General features: G+C 33.2%; 2 protein-coding genes across 4 annotated transcripts in view; one reads left to right on the forward strand and one right to left on the reverse strand.

Moving 5' to 3' along the window:
- The window catches only part of esf1 (ESF1, nucleolar pre-rRNA processing protein, homolog (S. cerevisiae)), a 47,200-nt gene that overhangs the window by 3,366 nt on the left and 18,677 nt on the right, over positions 1-25,157 (reverse strand). For all 3 annotated transcript variants that reach the window (XM_038734419.1, XM_038734425.1, XM_038734424.1), the window contains exons 6-11: positions 5,099-5,251; positions 4,907-5,021; positions 3,319-3,490; positions 3,064-3,237; positions 990-1,114; positions 678-768 (exon numbers count right to left, since the gene is read on the reverse strand). In XM_038734419.1, coding sequence (XP_038590347.1) covers positions 678-768; positions 990-1,114; positions 3,064-3,237; positions 3,319-3,490; positions 4,907-5,021; positions 5,099-5,251 — 830 coding nt within the window. The remainder of the gene's footprint in view (positions 1-677; positions 769-989; positions 1,115-3,063; positions 3,238-3,318; positions 3,491-4,906; positions 5,022-5,098; positions 5,252-25,157) is intronic.
- On the forward strand, positions 20,726-22,065 carry LOC119914913 (E3 ubiquitin/ISG15 ligase TRIM25-like). Its single transcript, XM_038734458.1, has one exon. The coding sequence runs from the start codon at positions 20,741-20,743 to the stop codon at positions 21,953-21,955; it is 1,215 nt and encodes a 404-aa protein (XP_038590386.1). The 5' UTR covers positions 20,726-20,740; the 3' UTR covers positions 21,956-22,065.

Raw genomic sequence — 25,157 nt, forward strand, 5'->3', positions numbered from 1 at the left:
CTGCATGAACAGCTGCTACTGGCCATAAACAAAAGCTGCTGTGATGTGTTCTCTGTCCAGTGTGGAACAGTTTTACAGAAAGTCCAGATTTACAGTGTGCAAACATCCACAAAATGATTTTAAAGAAATGACAGAGAAAACAACACTGATGTATCTGAATATATAAACTCTGCAGTGTGTCTGTATTCTTTTAGCTATGATGGTTTCACATTCATGTCGTTCTTTTCTCCACTTCTGCCTCACTGGGGGCCGCAACTAACGGTTATTTTCATTATCAATGAATCTGCAGATTATTTTACTGATTAATTGTTTAGTCTATTTAAAAAAATTGTTATATAAAAAGATTTCAGAGCCGAAAAGGGACACCTTCAAATCGTCCAACCAACAGACTTCATTTATTTTCATACATGACAAAAATACCAGCAAATCCTCACATTTCAGAAAAGTAAACCAGATAATGATTGACTTCTTTTTTTTAAATGACCGAAACGATCAATAAATTATCAAAATAATTGAAAATGTATTTTCTTTCGATCGACTAACAGATTAATCGACTAATGGTTGCACCTCTACACATCAGTTTCATACTAAACTGAGCAAAACAGTTGATGAAACAAAGATGTGCTACAAACCCCCCACTATGATTGGCTGATTGATTAATAGACAGTATTGATCACCTGTAGTAGCGAGCTCCTCGGCGAAGAAGGGGTCACTGAGATTGACGTCTGGGGGAAGCTCGTCATCGCTGAGCTCTTCCTCACTCTCTCCCTGATACAAGAGTAAAAAGTGATTAATGAAACTACAGAGAGGACACTCAATCAAAGCAGCGCTGGCAGAGTGAACTTTCTCAGGTAGATTATATTAAAATATATTTTGAAGCCGATGTGTTTTCTAAGATACTGTAAGAACTGAACAAAGGAAGAATCCACACATTCACAGTCCAAAAAAGCTTCCTGTTACCTCTGCGGTCCTCTTTGGGCTCCACTCACCTGTTTTGTTTGAGATTTCTTCTTCTTCTTCTTCTTCTTCTTCTCTAAGAACTCCTCCCAGGGCGTCAGCTTGTCCTTCCCCTCCAACTTCTTCTTCACCAGCTGCTCCGTCGTCTCCTTCAGCCCTGCAGACGGTTAATATATACATTTAATTAGCGAGGACCCGATTAATCACGAGGCAGATAAACAAAGTGTCTGCAGGGAGCCTCGTCAGTGAGCTGCTGGTGAACGATGTCAGTGCTCCATCTTGTGAGTTTTTGGGAAGGTGGTGACGAAGTTAGTTTGTAGCCCTAAATGTCCTCAGTCATTATCGTCTTTCCTAAATGTGAACATGTTTCTCCTAAATGACTGCAGCTCTAATCTAACAGCATTACAGGCTGGAGGTAAATATATATAGTTATACTGTAGTAGTTTTACTTTCGTCAGACAAAACTAAACAAAATATATTCGCCAATAATCTATTTACCCTGATGAAACGAGACGAAGACAAGTCCTGCTCCACCACACTCCTCTCACGAAGAAAAGAAAGGTCAGGTCGCAAACACAGCTGTGAAGCGTAATTGTAGCAAAATGGCTAAATTTAATATTTATTATTAGAACTATAGTAAGACAAACATGCCTGATACTTCCACAGTCGGCCCCAGGCCTACATGCTTGCAGCTATTAATGATTCAGCTGTAAGAATCACAGTTGGCCCCCCTCCTCCCAGTCACGGGAAAAAACTGAGCTCCCCTGAAAGCTAGTCAACTAAAACTTGACTAAAAAAAAATAGTATACAGTGGACTAAATATGACAAAAACTAACAAGGACATTTGCCACAGGACTAAGACTAAATTTTAAAATGGCTGTCAAAATTAACACTATACTGTAGAGAGTAATAGTGAACCCCGCTCTCCCTTAAACACCAGCCACGCTATGAAACCGACAGCAGAGCAGAACCCAAAATGTTTCACTCATTAATAAAAACCAACCAACCACAAACCATCTAAAACAACACTGAGACTGAGATAACATGTAAACCGTAAAACTTCAATTAAAAGCACAGTCCCAGTCAGACGCCTGGTCTGGTTTTTATATACAGTAAGAGTCGCCTGCTTGAGCTAAGCTGCTTAGATCACACATACAAATATAAATGTTAAACTTTTGTCGGTATGGACATAATACACATTGTTATATCCATTAGATTCTCCACAATTCAACCATTTAGTTCATTTTACAGATTTACTGGTATGGTAAACGAGAGAGAATTTATTTTATACAAGTAATCGTCATACTGGTTGAAATAAATAACCTTGTGTAAAAGTTATTAAAAGCCTGTCCCAAATACAGGCAGGGTGACTTCAGTGACTGAAGCAAATAAAAGCCCGGGGTTACAGTTTTAGATGGACTTTGCATTGAATAATGAATTATATGTGACTTATGTCTCTGATTTGATATCAGCATTATACAGTATCTCAAAAGTGAGTACACTTTTCATGTGACAACACTGAAGAAATGACACTTTGCTACAATGTAAAGTAGTGAGCGTACAGCTTGTAGAACAGTGTAAATTTGATACCACATCACACAGCCATTAATGTCTAAACCGCTGGCAACAAAAGTGAGTACACCCCTAAGTGAAAATGTCCAAATTAGGCCCAATTAGCCTTTTTCCCTCCCTGGTGTCATGTGACTTGTTAGTGTTACAAGGTCTGAATGGGGAGCAGGGAGCAAATCTGCCATCGGCCACTCGGCTCCCTAAATATCAGCATCGAGCATTGAAAATCACAGATCAGTTGGCCACTACATTTAATAACTACAGCTCATTCTGCAAACTGATTACTGTAACTCACGCTGATAGATATACAGATAATGATCACTGTTAAAACACCAGATGAAAAACAGCGAGTTCTGAGGAAAAGACTGGAGGAGAAAAATTCTTTGAAAATTGGTTGTGGATATATTTTAGATTTTTAATAGCTAATGAAATACTTAATAACTGGTTGAAATGAGAAAGATTTTAATTAAAGTTGTGCTGTTCTACTAACTAATAAACCTGCTGCAGACACCTGCAGGGGGAAAAGGTGTCTCATACCTGGCACCCAGGTGATCTCCATCTCCATGTCTTTGTCTCCCTGCAGCTTCTTCTCTTTGTCCTGGACACCTTTCAGCAGCTCTCTGTACTTGGAGATCTGCTCCTCACTGTTCTTCTTCTTCTTCTTCTTCTCCTCCTCTTCCTGCGGTTTCTTCTCCACCTTCACCTGTTCAGCTACAACACAAACCGAACATCACTAAACTCCTCAAACGGTGAAACTCAGAGGCTGCTGCGACCCACATGTTGCTGTCTCACCTCCTTCATCCTCTCCAAACTCTATCTCTCCTCCTCCTTCCTCCTCCTCGTCTTCATCGCTGGAGGAGGCCAGGTAGGCATTGAAGTCCATGTCCAGCAGCTCATTCTTGTTGAAATTCCTGTTCAGGGCGGTGACGCGCTCGTGGTCTGTCTCATCCCACGTCAGCTGGACCTGATAGGTTAAACTCAGACACATCAGTCCCAATCACGTGTCACATGTCTAAATTAAAAAAGTCTGTTTTACTAACGAAGGTCTTATTCATTTATTGTTAGATTTTAAGTCTTCTAGGGCTGCTGTGTTATCTCTTTAACAAATAACCAAAACTACTTTTTTTATTCACTATTTAAAGGGTTTATATGTCGTTTTGTTAATGTGTGAAGGGTCGTTTTACCGATAGAGAGAGAGAGACAGATACAGACAACTCTCATTTGACGGACACCAGTTTTATGTCGAGTCCAGCCACCTGCTCTGCCAACCCAGACGCAATGAGTACTAACCAATCACTGGCAGAGTTGTGGAAACTCTGGCACTTTTTGTTCACTGAAACACTTCCCATGGGTGTTAAGTTAAAGTTAAGTTAAAAGCTGAAAGAGAGGGAGCGTGTTCTTTGAGCTGATGGAAGGCTTTTATTGTGAAATATTTGTGCAGCATTGTTGCATAAAGTTTGAGCATGTGGAATAAATTAGTGACCGAAAGCAGTATTTTAAATAAAAAGAGAATAAAACAAGTCGAGATAAAATAAGAGCTAGGAATAAGAACAGGCGTCACATAGTGGTTTCCAGTAATCAATGTAAAAACATACAAAGGTCAAAAAAAAAAAAGATATTAAAGATAAAAATTGGCATCACACAGTGATTTACGACAATCAGTGTATAAAGCATAAACAAGTGTTTTATCACTTTAATGTTGCAGCTGGTAAAAGGTAGAGCTGCAACGATTAGTCGATTTAACGATTTGTTAACTATTTAATTATCACCAACTATTTTTATAATCGATTAATCGTTTTGAGTCATTTTAAAAAAAAATTCTCTGATTACAGCTTCTGAAATGTGAATATTTTCTGGTTTCTTCACTCCTCTATGACAGTAAACTGAATATCTTTGGGTTATGGACAAAACAAGTTACTTGAGTGACATCATCTCGGGCTTTGGGAAACACTGATCAACATTTTTCACCATTTTCTGAAAGTTTATGGACAAAACAACTAATTGATTTTTTGTGAAATAGATTCATCGATTATGAAAGAAATAGTTAGTTGCAGCCATAGTAAAAGGTGTGGCTGCTTTTTAACCCGTAACACATTCTGATTTATTTGTTGATTACATTTTGTGTTATTAATCTGAATCAGCAAAGTAACTAAAGCTTTAAAAACACAGTAAAATGTACAATATTTCCCTCTGACATGTAGTGAAGTATAAAGTAGCAGAACATGGAAACATTCAAGTAAAGCACTTCAAAATGTTACAGTTGAGTACAGGACTGCTTAAAATACTTTAAAACACAGGGAAATCAGAAATAATGGCCATTTTCTCCTTACTTTTACTGGCGATGGTGTTTTTACTTTATAGTATCCTTCGATGTTCTTACCTTTGACGTTGTAGAAGCAGATGAGGTGAACAGTTTGGGCGTGTAGGCCGAGAGGTTCACATCCGTCGCCACGTCTTTGGGCTCCTCGTCAAACTCGACATCATCAGGAATAAACCTGTTCAGTGGAGGTTTCAGTTTTGTGCTTTTCTACATTACTGTCAGTATTTGTGTCGCTTGTGTTCGGAGTCTTACCGGAGGTCCAGGACGGAGCAGCTGCTCTCGTACTCGTAGCCGTCACACTCCCCGTAGATTTTGGCGGCGGTGTCGGCCGAGTCACACTCCGCTACGGCGTAGAAATACTTCAGCCGCTTGAACTGGTAGTCACGCATCTTCTCTCTGTAAACCCTGAGAGGAGGAACACATGCTTCTGTATGAATCAAGCAAACACTTTTCACACCAAAAAAACTTCTGTCTGAAGAGGTCAACCCCCTGCAATGCCAATGTCTTAAGTCATTTCATGTGTTATCATAACGCCTTTTTTCCTATTCGTGTGTCATTTCACAGCATTTAGTCGTTGTTGGGTCTCTGTTAATAGTATTACAAAGAGTACAGTCTAGAGCTGCTCTATATGAAAAATGCACTGAGATAGCTTCTGGCTTCTGTTATAAACTGGTACTAAATTAAATTGAATTATTTAAATGTTATTTTGTAGTGTGTTTCATGATGACCCTGATGAAACGAGTTGGTCTGACAAAAAAGTTGTTCTTTATATTGCAAGTGTTAATGAAGTTGACGTCAGAGGTTGGAGCATGACACGTGACATAGTAAATGGAGTGACTCCAGAAACTGAAGCGGTGACAGAAGCCTCGGTGGCCTTCTTGAAACCTCAGAAAATGAACCCATTTCCTCAGTAACAATATAACAAATGTTCAATCAATGATGCTTCTTTTCTGACCTTCTAACCATTCCACTTCCCATCAGCACTTCCGCCTTGCCCACCTTTCAGCTTCACTTCCCCCTTTCCATCTGTCACCACCATCAGCTCCGTCCCCGATGTCACGCCTGTGTCTCCTGCTAAGGCAATTTGCTTGATGTGCAATGTGTGCAACTGTGAAACAAGAATTTTCCCTCGGAGATCAATAAAGTATTTCTGATTCTGAAACAGTCCCAAATAAGGTCTGTCTTTAAAATGGTCTCATTCTACTGCAATGTCTCCACCCAAGTCTACTGGTTAACTATATTATTTATGCATTAGGCCGATTTTCACGTTTTTTTAGCGCCCCTTCCTTTTCCCTCTCGGTAAGTAAATGTCAGGTTTAGTGCAACGGTAGCAAAGCCTGATGTCAATAAGTAACAGTAGGTTAATGTTAAGTTATACGCCCGCTTGCAGTGAATATTTCTAGTCTGTTTTGCTAATCCAGCTGGGCAGTGTGTCTTGGGTGCTTGCCAGACTTAGCATATTAGCAATTAGCATATTGTCAGTATATACCCAGCAAAAACTGTATTAATATATACGCTGTATATATTATTTTATATCTTCCTCATACACTGTGTTTTTAATTGTTGTTTTATTGTCTTATTGTTTTATATTTTTATTTTATTTGTCCTGATCTGATCGGTCTTTATATTTTTTGTATTGTCTTGCAATTTTCTTGTGGTGTTATTGTTAATGTACACACACTGTTCATCTTATAAAAAACAAAAACTCTAGCGGGAATAACCCCGCCCCTCCTGCTAGAAAGCCAATCGTTAGTAGTATTTTAACAGCCAAAGCGGGAAACATATTTCAGCCAATGGTGTGGTTCCACCGACGTGAGGGTCTGTTAACCGATCGGGGGGGGGGGAACTGAGAGTTTGTCAGAGCAGCAGCCGTCGAAACGAGACGAGTCTCTGTCTCTGAAAGGAAATTCAGACTAAGTTCATCAGGTCTTTCTCAACAACACAGCTGAGTCTTTGCCAAACACTGGTGAGTACAGCTGATCACATTTACAGCTTCAACAAGCAACATGAACTAGGGCTGTGCGATATGACGGTATCCATCGTTTACAATTAAGTTACGCTCCATCAAATGTTTTGTCGTTTTGTCGCAAATTCCACACTTTACCGTAATATTTCCGCGAGGGAAACTTGCCCACGGACATTCAGCTTACTTTCTAGTTCATCAAGACTAACGGCAAGCCGTTTTAACATTTATTCCTTAAAACTTACTACGCGCTATTTAAAAAGCTACTAGTACTTAATAGTTACTACTAACTATTCCATTAGCTACTAGTAACTGTTCCCGTTTTACTAGTAACAATTAATTACATACTAGTAGGCCCACTTAATTTTTAGCGACTAGAAACTATTCCCTTATTTTTTGATTGAAATCAATGGGGCTATGCAGTTCAGGTATCACCTATTTATTAGTTACTACTATTTCCATTTTACTAGTATCTATTATTCAGTTACTAGTACCTATTGATTAGTTACTACTATTTCCATTTTACTAGTACCTATTATTCAGTTACTAGTACCTATTGATTAGTTACTACTATTTCCATTTTACTAGTACCTATTATTCAGTTACTAGTACCTATTGATTAGTTACTACTATTTCCATTTTACTAGTACCTATTATTCAGTTACTAGTACCTATTGATTAGTTACTACTATTTCCATTTTACTAGTATCTATTATTCAGTTACTAGTACCTATTGATTAGTTACTACTATTTCCATTTTACTAGTATCTATTATTCAGTTACTAGTACCTATTGATTAGTTACTACTATTTCCATTTTACTAGTACCTATTATTCAGTTACTAGTACCTATTGATTAGTTACTACTATTTCCATTTTACTAGTACCTATTATTCAGTTACTAGTACCTATTGATTAGTTACTACTATTTCCATTTTACTAGTACCTATTATTCAGTTACTAGTACCTATTGATTAGTTACTACTATTTCCATTTTACTAGTACCTATTATTCAGTTACTAGTACCTATTGATTAGTTACTACTATTTCCATTTTACTAGTACCTATTATTCAGTTACTAGTACCTATTGATTAGTTACTGCTATTTCCATTTTACTAGTACCTATTATTCAGTTACTAGTACCTATTGATTAGTTACTACTATTTCCATTTTACTAGTACCTATTATTCAGTTACTAGTACCTATTGATTAGTTACTACTATTTCCATTTTACTAGTATCTATTATTCAGTTACTAGTACCTATTGATTAGTTACTATATTTCCATTTTACTAGTATCTATTATTCAGTTACTAGTACCTATTGATTAGTTACTACTATTTCCATTTTACTAGTACCTATTATTCAGTTACTAGTACCTATTGATTAGTTACTGCTATTTCCATTTTACTAGTACCTATTATTCAGTTACTAGTACCTATTGATTAGTTACTGCTATTTCCATTTTACTAGTACCTATTATTCAGTTACTAGTACCTATTGATTAGTTACTACTATTTCCATTTTACTAGTACCTATTATTCAGTTACTAGTACCTATTGATTAGTTACTACTATTTCCATTTTACTAGTACCTATTATTCAGTTACTAGTACCTATTGATTAGTTACTACTATTTCCATTTTACTAGTACCTATTATTCAGTTACTAGTACCTATTGATTAGTTACTGCTATTTCCATTTTACTAGTACCTATTATTCAGTTACTAGTACCTATTGATTAGTTACTGCTATTTCCATTTTACTAGTACCTATTATTCAGTTACTAGTACCTATTGATTAGTTACTGCTATTTCCATTTTACTAGTACCTATTATTCAGTTACTAGTACCTATTGATTAGTTACTGCTATTTCCATTTTACTAGTACTATTATTCAGTTACTAGTACCTATTGATTAGTTACTGCTATTTCCATTTTACTAATATCTATTATTCAGTTACTAGTACCTATTGATTAGTTACTGCTATTTCCATTTTACTAGTATCTATTATTCAGTTACTAGTACCTATTGATTAGTTACTACTATTTCCATTTTACTAGTACCTATTATTCAGTTACTAGTACCTATTGATTAGTTACTACTATTTCCATTTTACTAGTATCTATTATTCAGTTACTAGTACCTATTGATTAGTTACTGCTATTTCCATTTTACTAGTATCTATTATTCAGTTACTAGTACCTATTGATTAGTTACTGCTATTTCCATTTTACTAGTATCTATTATTCAGTTACTAGTACCTATTGATTAGTTACTATATTTCCATTTTACTAGTATCTATTATTCAGTTACTAGTACCTATTGATTAGTTACTACTATTTCCATTTTACTAGTACTATTATTCAGTTACTAGTATTATTCAGTTACTAGTACCTATTGATTAGTTACTGCTATTTCCATTTTACTATATCTATTATTCAGTTACTAGTACCTATTGATTAGTTACTGCTATTTCCATTTTACTAGTATCTATTATTCAGTTACTAGTACCTATTGATTAGTTACTACTATTTCCATTTTACTAGTACCTATTATTCAGTTACTAGTACCTATTGATTAGTTACTACTATTTCCATTTTACTAGTATCTATTATTCAGTTACTAGTACCTATTGATTAGTTACTATATTTCCATTTTACTAGTATCTATTATTCAGTTACTAGTACCTATTGATTAGTTACTACTATTTCCATTTTACTAGTACCTATTATTCAGTTACTAGTACCTATTGATTAGTTACTGCTATTTCCATTTTACTAGTACCTATTATTCAGTTACTAGTACCTATTGATTAGTTACTGCTATTTCCATTTTACTAGTACCTATTATTCAGTTACTAGTACCTATTGATTAGTTACTACTATTTCCATTTTACTAGTACCTATTATTCAGTTACTAGTACCTATTGATTAGTTACTGCTATTTCCATTTTACTAGTACCTATTATTCAGTTACTAGTACCTATTGATTAGTTACTGCTATTTCCATTTTACTAGTACCTATTATTCAGTTACTAGTACCTATTGATTAGTTACTGCTATTTCCATTTTACTAGTACCTATTATTCAGTTACTAGTACCTATTGATTAGTTACTGCTATTTCCATTTTACTAGTACCTATTATTCAGTTACTAGTACCTATTGATTAGTTACTGCTATTTCCATTTTACTAGTACCTATTATTCAGTTACTAGTACCTATTGATTAGTTACTACTATTTCCATTTTACTAGTACCTATTATTCAGTTACTAGTACCTATTGATTAGTTACTACTATTTCCATTTTACTAGTACCTATTATTCAGTTACTAGTACCTATTGATTAGTTACTACTATTTCCATTTTACTAGTACCTATTATTCAGTTACTAGTACCTATTGATTAGTTACTACTATTTCCATTTTACTAGTACCTATTATTCAGTTACTAGTACCTATTGATTAGTTACTGCTATTTCCATTTTACTAGTACCTATTATTCAGTTACTAGTACCTATTGATTAGTTACTGCTATTTCCATTTTACTAGTACCTATTATTCAGTTACTAGTACCTATTGATTAGTTACTGCTATTTCCATTTTACTAGTACCTATTATTCAGTTACTAGTACCTATTGATTAGTTACTGCTATTTCCATTTTACTAGTACCTATTATTCAGTTACTAGTACCTATTGATTAGTTACTGCTATTTCCATTTTACTAGTACCTATTATTCAGTTACTAGTACCTATTGATTAGTTACTACTATTTCCATTTTACTAGTATCTATTATTCAGTTACTAGTACCTATTGATTAGTTACTACTATTTCCATTTTACTAGTACTATTATTCAGTTACTAGTACCTATTGATTAGTTACTACTATTTCCATTTTACTAGTACCTATTATTCAGTTACTAGTACCTATTGATTAGTTACTGCTATTTCCATTTTACTAGTACCTATTATTCAGTTACTAGTACCTATTGATTAGTTACTACTATTTCCATTTTACTAGTACCTATTATTCAGTTACTAGTACCTATTGATTAGTTACTACTATTTCCATTTTACTAGTACCTATTATTCAGTTACTAGTACCTATTGATTAGTTACTACTATTTCCATTTTACTAGTACCTATTATTCAGTTACTAGTACCTATTGATTAGTTACTACTATTTCCATTTTACTAGTATCTATTATTCAGTTACTAGTACCTATTGATTAGTTACTACTATTTCCATTTTACTAGTATCTATTATTCAGTTACTAGTACCTATTGATTAGTTACTACTATTTCCATTTTACTAGTACCTATTATTCAGTTACTAGTACCTATTGATTAGTTACTACTATTTCCATTTTACTAGTACCTATTATTCAGTTACTAGTACCTATTGATTAGTTACTACTATTTCCATTTTACTAGTACCTATTATTCAGTTACTAGTACCTATTGATTAGTTACTACTATTTCCATTTTACTAGTATCTATTATTCAGTTACTAGTACCTATTGATTAGTTACTACTATTTCCATTTTACTAGTACCTATTATTCAGTTACTAGTACCTATTGATTAGTTACTACTATTTCCATTTTACTAGTACCTATTATTCAGTTACTAGTACCTATTGATTAGTTACTACTATTTCCATTTTACTAGTACCTATTATTCAGTTACTAGTACCTATTGATTAGTTACTACTATTTCCATTTTACTAGTACCTATTATTCAGTTACTAGTACCTATTGATTAGTTACTACTATTTCCATTTTACTAGTATCTATTATTCAGTTACTAGTACCTATTGATTAGTTACTGCTATTTCCATTTTACTAGTACCTATTATTCAGTTACTAGTACCTATTGATTAGTTACTATTTCCATTTTACTAGTACCTATTATTCAGTTACTAGTACCTATTGATTAGTTACTACTATTTCCATTTTACTAGTATCTATTATTCAGTTACTAGTACCTATTGATTAGTTACTACTATTTCCATTTTACTAGTACCTATTATTCAGTTACTAGTACCTATTGATTAGTTACTACTATTTCCATTTTACTAGTACCTATTATTCAGTTACTAGTACCTATTGATTAGTTACTGCTATTTCCATTTTACTAGTACCTATTATTCAGTTACTAGTACCTATTGATTAGTTACTACTATTTCCATTTTACTAGTACCTATTATTCAGTTACTAGTACCTATTGATTAGTTACTGCTATTTCCATTTTACTAGTACCTATTATTCAGTTACTAGTACCTATTGATTAGTTACTACTATTTCCATTTTACTAGTACCTATTATTCAGTTACTAGTACCTATTGATTAGTTACTGCTATTTCCATTTTACTAGTACCTATTATTCAGTTACTAGTACCTATTGATTAGTTACTGCTATTTCCATTTTACTAGTACCTATTATTCAGTTACTAGTACCTATTGATTAGTTACTACTATTTCCATTTTACTAGTACCTATTATTCAGTTACTAGTACCTATTGATTAGTTACTACTATTTCCATTTTACTAGTACCTATTATTCAGTTACTAGTACCTATTGATTAGTTACTGCTATTTCCATTTTACTAGTACCTATTATTCAGTTACTAGTACCTATTGATTAGTTACTACTATTTCCATTTTACTAGTACCTATTATTCAGTTACTAGTACCTATTGATTAGTTACTGCTATTTCCATTTTACTAGTACCTATTATTCAGTTACTAGTACCTATTGATTAGTTACTGCTATTTCCATTTTACTAGTACCTATTATTCAGTTACTAGTACCTATTGATTAGTTACTGCTATTTCCATTTTACTAGTACCTATTATTCAGTTACTAGTACCTATTGATTAGTTACTGCTATTTCCATTTTACTAGTACCTATTATTCAGTTACTAGTACCTATTGATTAGTTACTGCTATTTCCATTTTACTAGTACCTATTATTCAGTTACTAGTACCTATTGATTAGTTACTGCTATTTCCATTTTACTAGTACCTATTATTCAGTTACTAGTACCTATTGATTAGTTACTACTATTTCCATTTTACTAGTATCTATTATTCAGTTACTAGTACCTATTGATTAGTTACTACTATTTCCATTTTACTAGTACCTATTATTCAGTTACTAGTACCTATTGATTAGTTACTACTATTTCCATTTTACTAGTACCTATTATTCAGTTACTAGTACCTATTGATTAGTTACTACTATTTCCATTTTACTAGTACCTATTATTCAGTTACTAGTACCTATTGATTAGTTACTACTATTTCCATTTTACTAGTACCTATTATTCAGTTACTAGTACCTATTGATTAGTTACTACTATTTCCATTTTACTAGTATCTATTATTCAGTTACTAGTACCTATTGATTAGTTACTGCTATTTCCATTTTACTAGTACCTATTATTCAGTTACTAGTACCTATTGATTAGTTACTATTTCCATTTTACTAGTACCTATTATTCAGTTACTAGTACCTATTGATTAGTTACTACTATTTCCATTTTACTAGTATCTATTATTCAGTTACTAGTACCTATTGATTAGTTACTGTATTTCCATTTTACTAGTATCTATTATTCAGTTACTAGTACCTATTGATTAGTTACTACTATTTCCATTTTACTAGTACCTATTATTCAGTTACTAGTACCTATTGATTAGTTACTACTATTTCCATTTTACTAGTACCTATTATTCAGTTACTAGTACCTATTGATTAGTTACTACTATTTCCATTTTACTAGTACCTATTATTCAGTTACTAGTACCTATTGATTAGTTACTGCTATTTCCATTTTACTAGTACCTATTATTCAGTTACTAGTACCTATTGATTAGTTACTGCTATTTCCATTTTACTAGTACCTATTATTCAGTTACTAGTACCTATTGATTAGTTACTACTATTTCCATTTTACTAGTACCTATTATTCAGTTACTAGTACCTATTGATTAGTTACTACTATTTCCATTTTACTAGTACCTATTATTCAGTTACTAGTACCTATTGATTAGTTACTACTATTTCCATTTTACTAGTACCTATTATTCAGTTACTAGTACCTATTGATTAGTTACTACTATTTCCATTTTACTAGTACCTATTATTCAGTTACTAGTACCTATTGATTAGTTACTGCTATTTCCATTTTACTAGTACCTATTATTCAGTTACTAGTACCTATTGATTAGTTACTGCTATTTCCATTTTACTAGTACCTATTATTCAGTTACTAGTACCTATTGATTAGTTACTGCTATTTCCATTTTACTAGTACCTATTATTCAGTTACTAGTACCTATTGATTAGTTACTGCTATTTCCATTTTACTAGTACCTATTATTCAGTTACTAGTACCTATTGATTAGTTACTATTTCCATTTTACTAGTACCTATTATTCAGTTACTAGTACCTATTGATTAGTTACTACTATTTCCATTTTACTAGTACCTATTATTCAGTTACTAGTACCTATTGATTAGTTACTACTATTTCCATTTTACTAGTACCTATTATTCAGTTACTAGTACCTATTGATTAGTTACTACTATTTCCATTTTACTAGTACCTATTATTCAGTTACTAGTACCTATTGATTAGTTACTACTATTTCCATTTTACTAGTACCTATTATTCAGTTACTAGTACCTATTGATTAGTTACTGCTATTTCCATTTTACTAGTATCTATTATTCAGTTACTAGTACCTATTGATTAGTTACTGCTATTTCCATTTTACTAGTATCTATTATTCAGTTACTAGTACCTATTGATTAGTTACTACTATTTCCATTTTACTAGTACCTATTATTCAGTTACTAGTACCTATTGATTAGTTACTACTATTTCCATTTTACTAGTATCTATTATTCAGTTACTAGTACCTATTGATTAGTTACTACTATTTCCATTTTACTAGTATCTATTATTCAGTTACTAGTACCTATTGATTAGTTACTACTATTTCCATTTTACTAGTACCTATTATTCAGTTACTAGTACCTATTGATTAGTTACTACTATTTCCATTTTACTAGTATCTATTATTCAGTTACTAGTACCTATTGATTAGTTACTACTATTTCCATTTTACTAGTACCTATTATTCAGTTACTAGTACCTATTGATTAGTTACTACTATTTCCATTTTACTAGTACCTATTATTCAGTTACTAGTACCTATTGATTAGTTACTACTATTTCCATTTTACTAGTACCTATTATTCAGTTACTAGTACCTATTGATTAGTTACTGCTATTTCCATTTTACTAGTACCTATTATTCAGTTACTAGTACCTATTGATTAGTTACTGCTATTTCCATTTTACTAGTACCTATTATTCAGTTACTAGTACCTATTGATTAGTTACTACTATTTCCATTTTACTAGTACCTATTATTCAGTTACTAGTACCTATTGATTAGTTACTACTATTTCCATTTTACTAGTATCTATTATTCAGTTACTAGTACCTATTGATTAGTTACTACTATTTCCATTTTACTAGTATCTATTATTCAGTTACTAGTACCTATTGATTAGTTACTACTATTTCCATTTTACTAGTACCTATTATTCAGTTACTAGTACCTATTGATTAGTTACTACTATTTCCATTTTACTAGTACCTATTATTCAGTTACTAGTACCTATTGATTAGTTACTGCTATTTCCATTTTACTAGTACCTATTATTCAGTTACTAGTACCTATTGATTAGTTACTACTATTTCCATTTTACTAGTACCTATTATTCAGTTACTAGTACCTATTGATTAGTTACTGCTATTTCCATTTTACTAGTACCTATTATTCAGTTACTAGTACCTATTGATTAGTTACTACTATTTCCATTTTACTAGTACCTATTATTCAGTTACTAGTACCTATTGATTAGTTACTGCTATTTCCATTTTACTAGTACCTATTATTCAGTTACTAGTACCTATTGATTAGTTACTGCTATTTCCATTTTACTAGTACCTATTATTCAGTTACTAGTACCTATTGATTAGTTACTGCTATTTCCATTTTACTAGTACCTATTATTCAGTTACTAGTACCTATTGATTAGTTACTGCTATTTCCATTTTACTAGTACCTATTATTCAGTTACTAGTACCTATTGATTAGTTACTGCTATTTCCATTTTACTAGTACCTATTATTCAGTTACTAGTACCTATTGATTAGTTACTACTATTTCCATTTTACTAGTACCTATTATTCAGTTACTAGTACCTATTGATTAGTTACTACTATTTCCATTTTACTAGTATCTATTATTCAGTTACTAGTACCTATTGATTAGTTACTACTATTTCCATTTTACTAGTATCTATTATTCAGTTACTAGTACCTATTGATTAGTTACTACTATTTCCATTTTACTAGTACCTATTATTCAGTTACTAGTACCTATTGATTAGTTACTACTATTTCCATTTTACTAGTACCTATTATTCAGTTACTAGTACCTATTGATTAGTTACTACTATTTCCATTTTACTAGTACCTATTATTCAGTTACTAGTACCTATTGATTAGTTACTACTATTTCCATTTTACTAGTACCTATTATTCAGTTACTAGTACCTATTGATTAGTTACTACTATTTCCATTTTACTAGTACCTATTATTCAGTTACTAGTACCTATTGATTAGTTACTACTATTTCCATTTTACTAGTACCTATTATTCAGTTACTAGTACCTATTGATTAGTTACTACTATTTCCATTTTACTAGTATCTATTATTCAGTTACTAGTACCTATTGATTAGTTACTACTATTTCCATTTTACTAGTACCTATTATTCAGTTACTAGTACCTATTGATTAGTTACTACTATTTCCATTTTACTAGTACCTATTATTCAGTTACTAGTACCTATTGATTAGTTACTACTATTTCCATTTTACTAGTACCTATTATTCAGTTACTAGTACCTATTGATTAGTTACTACTATTTCCATTTTACTAGTACCTATTATTCAGTTACTAGTACCTATTGATTAGTTACTACTATTTCCATTTTACTAGTACCTATTATTCAGTTACTAGTACCTATTGATTAGTTACTACTATTTCCATTTTACTAGTACCTATTATTCAGTTACTAGTACCTATTGATTAGTTACTACTATTTCCATTTTACTAGTACCTATTATTCAGTTACTAGTACCTATTGATTAGTTACTACTATTTCCATTTTACTAGTATCTATTATTCAGTTACTAGTACCTATTGATTAGTTACTACTATTTCCATTTTACTAGTACCTATTATTCAGTTACTAGTACCTATTGATTAGTTACTACTATTTCCATTTTACTAGTACCTATTATTCAGTTACTAGTACCTATTGATTAGTTACTACTATTTCCATTTTACTAGTACCTATTATTCAGTTACTAGTACCTATTGATTAGTTACTACTATTTCCATTTTACTAGTACCTATTATTCAGTTACTAGTACCTATTGATTAGTTACTACTATTTCCATTTTACTAGTATCTATTATTCAGTTACTAGTACCTATTGATTAGTTACTACTATTTCCATTTTACTAGTACCTATTATTCAGTTACTAGTACCTATTGATTAGTTACTACTATTTCCATTTTACTAGTACCTATTATTCAGTTACTAGTACCTATTGATTAGTTACTACTATTTCCATTTACTAGTACCTATTATTCAGTTACTAGTACCTATTGATTAGTTACTACTATTTCCATTTTACTAGTAACTATTATTCAGTTACTAGTACCTATTGATTAGTTACTACTATTTCCATTTTACTAGTACTATTATTCAGTTACTAGTACCTATTGATTAGTTACTACTGTTCCATTTTACTAGTGTCTATTAGCAGTTACTAGTACCTATTGATTAGTTACTGCTATTTCCACTTACTAGTACCTATTATTCAGTTACTAGTACCTATTGATTAGTTACTGCTATTTCCATTTTACTAGTACCAATTCAGTTACTAGTACCTATTGATTAGCTAGCTATTTCCATTTTACTAGTATCTATTAATGGATACTAGTACCTATTGATTAGTTACTACTATTTCCATTTTACTAGTACCTATTATTCAGTTACTAGTACCTATTGATTAGTTACTACTATTTCCATTTTACTAGTATCTATTATTCAGTTACTAGTACCTATTGATTAGTTACTGCTATTTCCATTTTACTAGTACCTATTATTCAGTTACTAGTACCTATTGATTAGTTACTATTTCCATTTTACTAGTACCTATTATTCAGTTACTAGTACCTATTGATTAGTTACTACTATTTCCATTTTACTAGTATCTATTATTCAGTTACTAGTACCTATTGATTAGTTACTACTATTTCCATTTTACTAGTATCTATTATTCAGTTACTAGTACCTATTGATTAGTTACTACTATTTCCATTTTACTAGTACCTATTATTCAGTTACTAGTACCTATTGATTAGTTACTGCTATTTCCATTTTACTAGTACCTATTATTCAGTTACTAGTACCTATTGATTAGTTACTGCTATTTCCATTTTACTAGTACCTATTATTCAGTTACTAGTACCTATTGATTAGTTACTGCTATTTCCATTTTACTAGTACCTATTATTCAGTTACTAGTACCTATTGATTAGTTACTACTATTTCCATTTTACTAGTATCTATTATTCAGTTACTAGTACCTATTGATTAGTTACTACTATTTCCATTTTACTAGTATCTATTATTCAGTTACTAGTACCTATTGATTAGTTACTACTATTTCCATTTTACTAGTATCTATTATTCAGTTACTAGTACCTATTGATTAGTTACTACTATTTCCATTTTACTAGTATCTATTATTCAGTTACTAGTACCTATTGATTAGTTACTACTATTTCCATTTTACTAGTACTATTATTCAGTTACTAGTACCTATTGATTAGTTACTACTATTTCCATTTTACTAGTACCTATTATTCAGTTACTAGTACCTATTGATTAGTTACTACTATTTCCATTTTACTAGTACCTATTATTCAGTTACTAGTACCTATTGATTAGTTACTACTATTTCCATTTTACTAGTACCTATTATTCAGTTACTAGTACCTATTGATTAGTTACTACTATTTCCATTTTACTAGTACCTATTATTCAGTTACTAGTACCTATTGATTAGTTACTACTATTTCCATTTTACTAGTACCTATTATTCAGTTACTAGTACCTATTGATTAGTTACTACTATTTCCATTTTACTAGTATCTATTATTCAGTTACTAGTACCTATTGATTAGTTACTACTATTTCCATTTTACTAGTACCTATTATTCAGTTACTAGTACCTATTGATTAGTTACTACTATTTCCATTTTACTAGTACCTATTATTCAGTTACTAGTACCTATTGATTAGTTACTACTATTTCCATTTTACTAGTACCTATTATTCAGTTACTAGTACCTATTGATTAGTTACTACTATTTCCATTTTACTAGTACCTATTATTCAGTTACTAGTACCTATTGATTAGTTACTACTATTTCCATTTTACTAGTACCTATTATTCAGTTACTAGTACCTATTGATTAGTTACTACTATTTCCATTTTACTAGTACCTATTATTCAGTTACTAGTACCTATTGATTAGTTACTACTATTTCCATTTTACTAGTACCTATTATTCAGTTACTAGTACCTATTGATTAGTTACTACTATTTCCATTTTACTAGTATCTATTATTCAGTTACTAGTACCTATTGAGTAGTTACTACTATTTCCATTTTACTAGTACCTATTATCCAGTTACTAGTACCTATTGATTAGTTACTACTATTTCCATTTTACTAGTACCTATTATTCAGTTACTAGTACCTATTGATTAGTTACTACTATTTCCATTTTACTAGTACCTATTATTCAGTTACTAGTACCTATTGATTAGTTACTACTATTTCCATTTTACTAGTACCTATTATTCAGTTACTAGTACCTATTGATTAGTTACTACTATTTCCATTTTACTAGTATCTATTATTCAGTTACTAGTACCTATTGATTAGTTACTACTATTTCCATTTTACTAGTATCTATTATTCAGTTACTAGTACCTATTGATTAGTTACTACTATTTCCATTTTACTAGTACCTATTATTCAGTTACTACTACCTATTGATTAGTTACTAGTAACTAATTGAATAGTAGCTAATGACCATTTCCATTTTTCTAGTCTACTATTTAGATACTAGTGCTTATTTTTTAGTTACTAGTAACTATTCCATTCATACTAGTAACAATTACGGAGCAGGGGGATGATGGCACAATGGATAAGACACATGCCTTTGGTGTGAGAGACCTGGGTTCAGTCCCCCACTGTGACACATCTACCATTGTGTCCCTGAGCAAGACATTTAACCCCTCGTTGCTCCAGAGGCGTGCGACCTCTGACTTACAATTGTAAGTCGCTTTGGATAAAAGCGTCAGCTAAATGAATAAATATAATGTAATTAAAATGTTACTATCTACAAGCCATTTCACTAGTTATTAATGAATGGCTAGTAATGAATAGGTACTAGTATCTAAATAATGGATACTAGTAAAGTGGAAATCGTTACTAGCAACTCTTCAAATAAGTATCTAAATAATAGATACTAGTAAAATTCATTGTTCACGAATGATTGTTTTGAAAGAGTTGTGAAGTGATCCACTGGCATAAATATTTTGTTCGGACCAAAGAAAAGTTTAAAACCTTGCTACCGCTGCTTTCTTAGCAGTGCTATTCTTCAATAAAAATGGGTCTAAAAGAACTGTACTTTCTTCTTAAAAAATTAAAACTATTTTGAATTCAATGTTTTCTTTCTCCCTTAATGTGTAGATATGGCTGCTGTCAGCTGTCTGCTGTCTGAAGATCAGTTCCTGTGCTCCATCTGTCTGGATGTGTTCGCTGATCCTGTCAGCACATCATGTGGACACAACTTCTGTAAAAACTGCATCACTGAACACTGGAAAACTAATGACAGGTACCAGTGCCCGATGTGTAAAGAGGTTTTCCACATTAGACCTGAGCTGCATATCAACACTTTCATCTCTGAGATAGTTTCTCAGTTCAAGTCAGCTCAGCAGGAAGCCTGCAGCAGCTCAGATCGTCAAGTGTCCAAACCAAGAGAAGTTCCCTGTGACGTCTGCACTGGAACCAAACTGAAGGCCCTGAAGTCCTGCCTGGTGTGTCTGGTCTCCTACTGTGAGACTCACCTGGAGTCTCATCTGACAGCTTCAGGCCTGAAAAGACATCAGCTGATCGACCCTGTGGAGAACCTGGAAGGCAGGATGTGTACGAAGCACGACACACCTCTGGAGCTGTTCTGTAAGACCGACCAGACATGTGTCTGCACGTTCTGCACTGTTTCAGACCACAAGATGCACGATGTTGTTCCTCTGAAGGAAGAATATGAAGGAAAGAAGGCCGAGCTGGGGAAGACAGAGGCTGAAATTCAGCAGATGATCCAGAAGAGACGACTAAAGATTCAGGAGATCAAACACTCGGTTGGCCTCAGTGAGGAAGATGCAGACAGAGAGAAAGCAGAAGGTGTTCAGGTCTTCACTTCTCTGAAGGAGTCTGTTGAGAGAGGCCTGAAGGAGCTCATCGACACCATCGAAGAGAAGCAGAGAACAACAGAGCAACAGGCTGAAGGCTTCATCAAAGAGCTGGAACAGGAAATCTCTGAGCTGATCAAGAGAAGGACTGAGGTGGAGCAGCTCTCACGCTCTGAAGACCACCTCCATCTTCTCCAGAGTGTCCAGTCCCTGAACATCCACCCTCCACCCACCAAGGACTGGACAAAGGTCAGCGTCCGTCCATCATATGAGGGGACTGTGGTGAGAGCTGTGGCTCAGCTGGAGGATAAACTCAGTAAAGAGATGAAGCAGCTGGTCAAAGCTGAGCTGGAGAGGGTCCCGCAGTATGTAGTGAATGTGACTCTTGATCCTGATACAGCATATCCCTATCTCACCCTATCTGAAAATGGGAAAGAAGTGAATTGTGATGGTGTGTGTAAGTTTCCTCAACAACCCAAAGAGATTTACTCGTTGTAGAATTGTCTTAGGAAAGCAGAGTTTCTCTTCAGGCAGATTTTACTTTAAGGTTCATGTTAAAGGAAAGACTAAATGGACTTTAGGAGTGGCCAGAGAGTCGATCAACAGGAAGGGACACCAAGAATATTTCATGTTTTCCAATGAAAAATGTGTAATTTCACATGATATTGGGCCGTTATTTTCACCATATCTCTGAACAAATAGTTGGAAAAGCTAGAGCAGATAATAAATAACCAACACCCAAAGATCAGTCTACTGGAGGAACTACAACCATCAGATCTGCGGAAAGTAATTTGGTTGGTTCTTTTGCTCCACAGTGATTTAACAGTTTTGGGCATCACCCCTAAAACCCTGTTAATATGACCTCAGAATCATTCTAGATACGACTGTTCATGTGGCCTTTTGTGTCTTCATTTTACAGCTTCTGACATTTATCTGTAGACATTAATATAAAAAATAGGCAGCATGAGAAACCTCCTCCCTTCTGAGGTGCATTTTATTTGCATCACACAAGAGCCATCCAAATCCAAAAAGAAACGTCTCCTCGTTAGCTTAAAAGGACTAGTTTGCATCACTAATTAGCTTTACTAACCTCAGCTCCTCCAGTCACCTCCGTCCTACCTTTTCCAAAACCACTTTTTCAGACTGAAAACTGAAAAATTTAATCAGTCTGTACAGGACAGAGCTGTATCCTACACCAGTTTAGAACCTGATGTTCTCAACTACTGTTATAACAGCTCCTGTCACGTAGATGTCCTTTGAAGAACGAGGAGAGGAAGCGAGTATATAGTATGTGGCGGTCAGCGTTGATATTGTGGCGTGTTGTGTTGCCACAAATAAGTAAATGAACGGGAAACAGTGCAGTGGGGTGCAGATTTAGAGACTGATTCATGTCATTTTAGTTCTGATAGCAAGTTAAAATCACCTTAATATCCCTTCAATCATCGAAAGCCGATGTAATCGGCACTCGCACAAGCCCACTCCAGGATACATCCACAGGAGCGCCTGAGACGTACTCTAAGAGTTTGAAGCGACCACAGGGGGGCTTCAAATGCCCCCAAAAATGGGCGAGATAACACAAACCAGAAATCAGAAACTGTTTCTCCAGGCGTTACAAAACTCACAGGATATGGTTCATAACAATGTTCAAGCACATGTGTGAAAGTGTTTGAAATCACTAAAGCAGAAAAGGGTTTGATCCCCAAATCGCCACTAGTGGCTATTTTATGTTACTTGCCCTTTCTTTTCCAACATTTTGTACACTGTTGTACACACATATGTCAAGCTGAAGTTTGAGTTAATTTGCAAAAAAACATTTTAGTCTTTTCAATGCTTTCATGCTTTAATCTTTTATTGTTTTTGTATTATTGTCTTTTGGGTATTATTGTCTTTACACTTGTTAAAGCACTTTGTAACTTGTTTTTGAAAAGTGCTCTACAAATAAAGATTATTTTATTATTATTATTATAATAATGTCTACAGAATATGCAGTATGTGTCATTGTTATATTGACCATAAAAGGTTATTTGACAAAGTTAATTAACAGAAGAGATGTTGAATTTTCAGTTTTGTCTGAAAAGTGTTTGTTCATTTCTGGTCACTTAGGCCAAGTTTTATTTGTTTAATGAATACTTGTAAGATGAGAAATGTGTAAACATGATTGTAAAATAAAAACTGTAAAATAAACTATGTACACTACTGTTTTATTTATTAATTTTATTTTAATATTTTTATTTATTTTTTATTACACACACAAACACACACTTACTGCTTTAATTATTTTATTTAATGAACCATATGAATTGAATTCAACACACACGCTTAGTTTTATTTATTTAATTGTTAACATTTTATTTATTTTGTTTATATTATTATTTTTTTTTACACAAAAACACACTTTTACTGCTTTATTTATTTTATTTAATGAAATCAATAGTTCTTATGTATTATACATTAAGCTTTGGCAATATTGTTGTTTAACATTCGTGCCAGTAAGGCTGAATTGAATTGAAACTAGTTGTTGAACACAAGGCCCGAGTAAGCAGTGACTTTAGCACCTAAATGGACAGAAAAGCCTGGTTTACATTGAAGTTGTATTTCCTGACAAATACATCGTGTTTCCTGTGGCTGCTTCACAATAAAAGCCCTCCGTGTAGAAAACGAGTAAGGGGTTAACCAAGTCACTGAACTACAGTAAAGACTAAAAAAGCAAGCAAAAGAAAAAGAAAGGCTGCACATTCAGCCGATCACACAGAATACATGTTATATAAGCAGACGGAGGCTCCGTGAGTCAAATCAACTGATATGCTGCCGCAAAGTGTTGAATTGATATGGTGGAACGCAGTGATTGATCAGTGACAAGTGATGTGAATTGCAAATACAAGTAGAACTGCAAGCAGTTGTAAGCGAGGTCCAAGCCTCCCGGCGCAAGCCGCCCCATCTGGCCCCGCGGAGGGCGCGAGTCGACCGAGGTGCCCTGCTGTCATGACGCATAAGGTCCCTGAGTTTGGTCTTGATCGGCCATTCCAAACCGAGGCAAAATTTCCTGCCGTTTGAAAATGCCATTGGTGCCATTTAGTGAGAGATTTCAGCTTCGATTTTAGCGCAACCTGTAAGCGGAATTGCACCACATTTTTTTAGGTGTAATTAGGGGCCCATGGGGAACAATTTCCCCAAATTTGGTATCATTCGGACTTGTGTTTATGGAGATATGAAATGCATGTAAGTCAATGGGATTTTTTTCAATAGCGCCTACTAGGGGCTTGCTGTACAAAATTTTGCACAGCCCCTCAGGGGGGCATGGCACATAAGGTCATCAAGTTTTGTGTTGATCGGCCTTTCCAAGCCAGAGATATGTTATAGTTCCTGTTTTTAGCGTTTTCTGCAAATATTTGTTAAGTTTGTAATTGTTTATTTTAGTGGTGGGCAACGATTAAAATTTTTAATCGCGATCAATCGCATTGTTATGCGCAAAATTGAATAATGAATTCTAAAGTAGTGTATTGTGCACTTTTAATTTAAATGAACTGCTATATACACAAAAGTGCAATAACGTGTGGTTTGCAAACACTAAACAAATAAAGTGCTTTTTCCCAGCAGTATTCCCTTTACACAGTAGCAATAAAATATTTCTTGTAAATCTCAACTTAAACATTAATGTAATAAAATCAAATCTAAAACCAAAGCTATTTGCCACTGCCAG

This window comes from Micropterus salmoides, unplaced genomic scaffold (assembly GCF_014851395.1).
Source record: "Micropterus salmoides isolate LMB-PRFRI ecotype aquatic unplaced genomic scaffold, ASM1485139v1 Ms_hic_scaffold_1, whole genome shotgun sequence".
In the NCBI taxonomy this organism is placed as follows: Eukaryota; Metazoa; Chordata; class Actinopteri; order Centrarchiformes; family Centrarchidae; genus Micropterus; species Micropterus salmoides.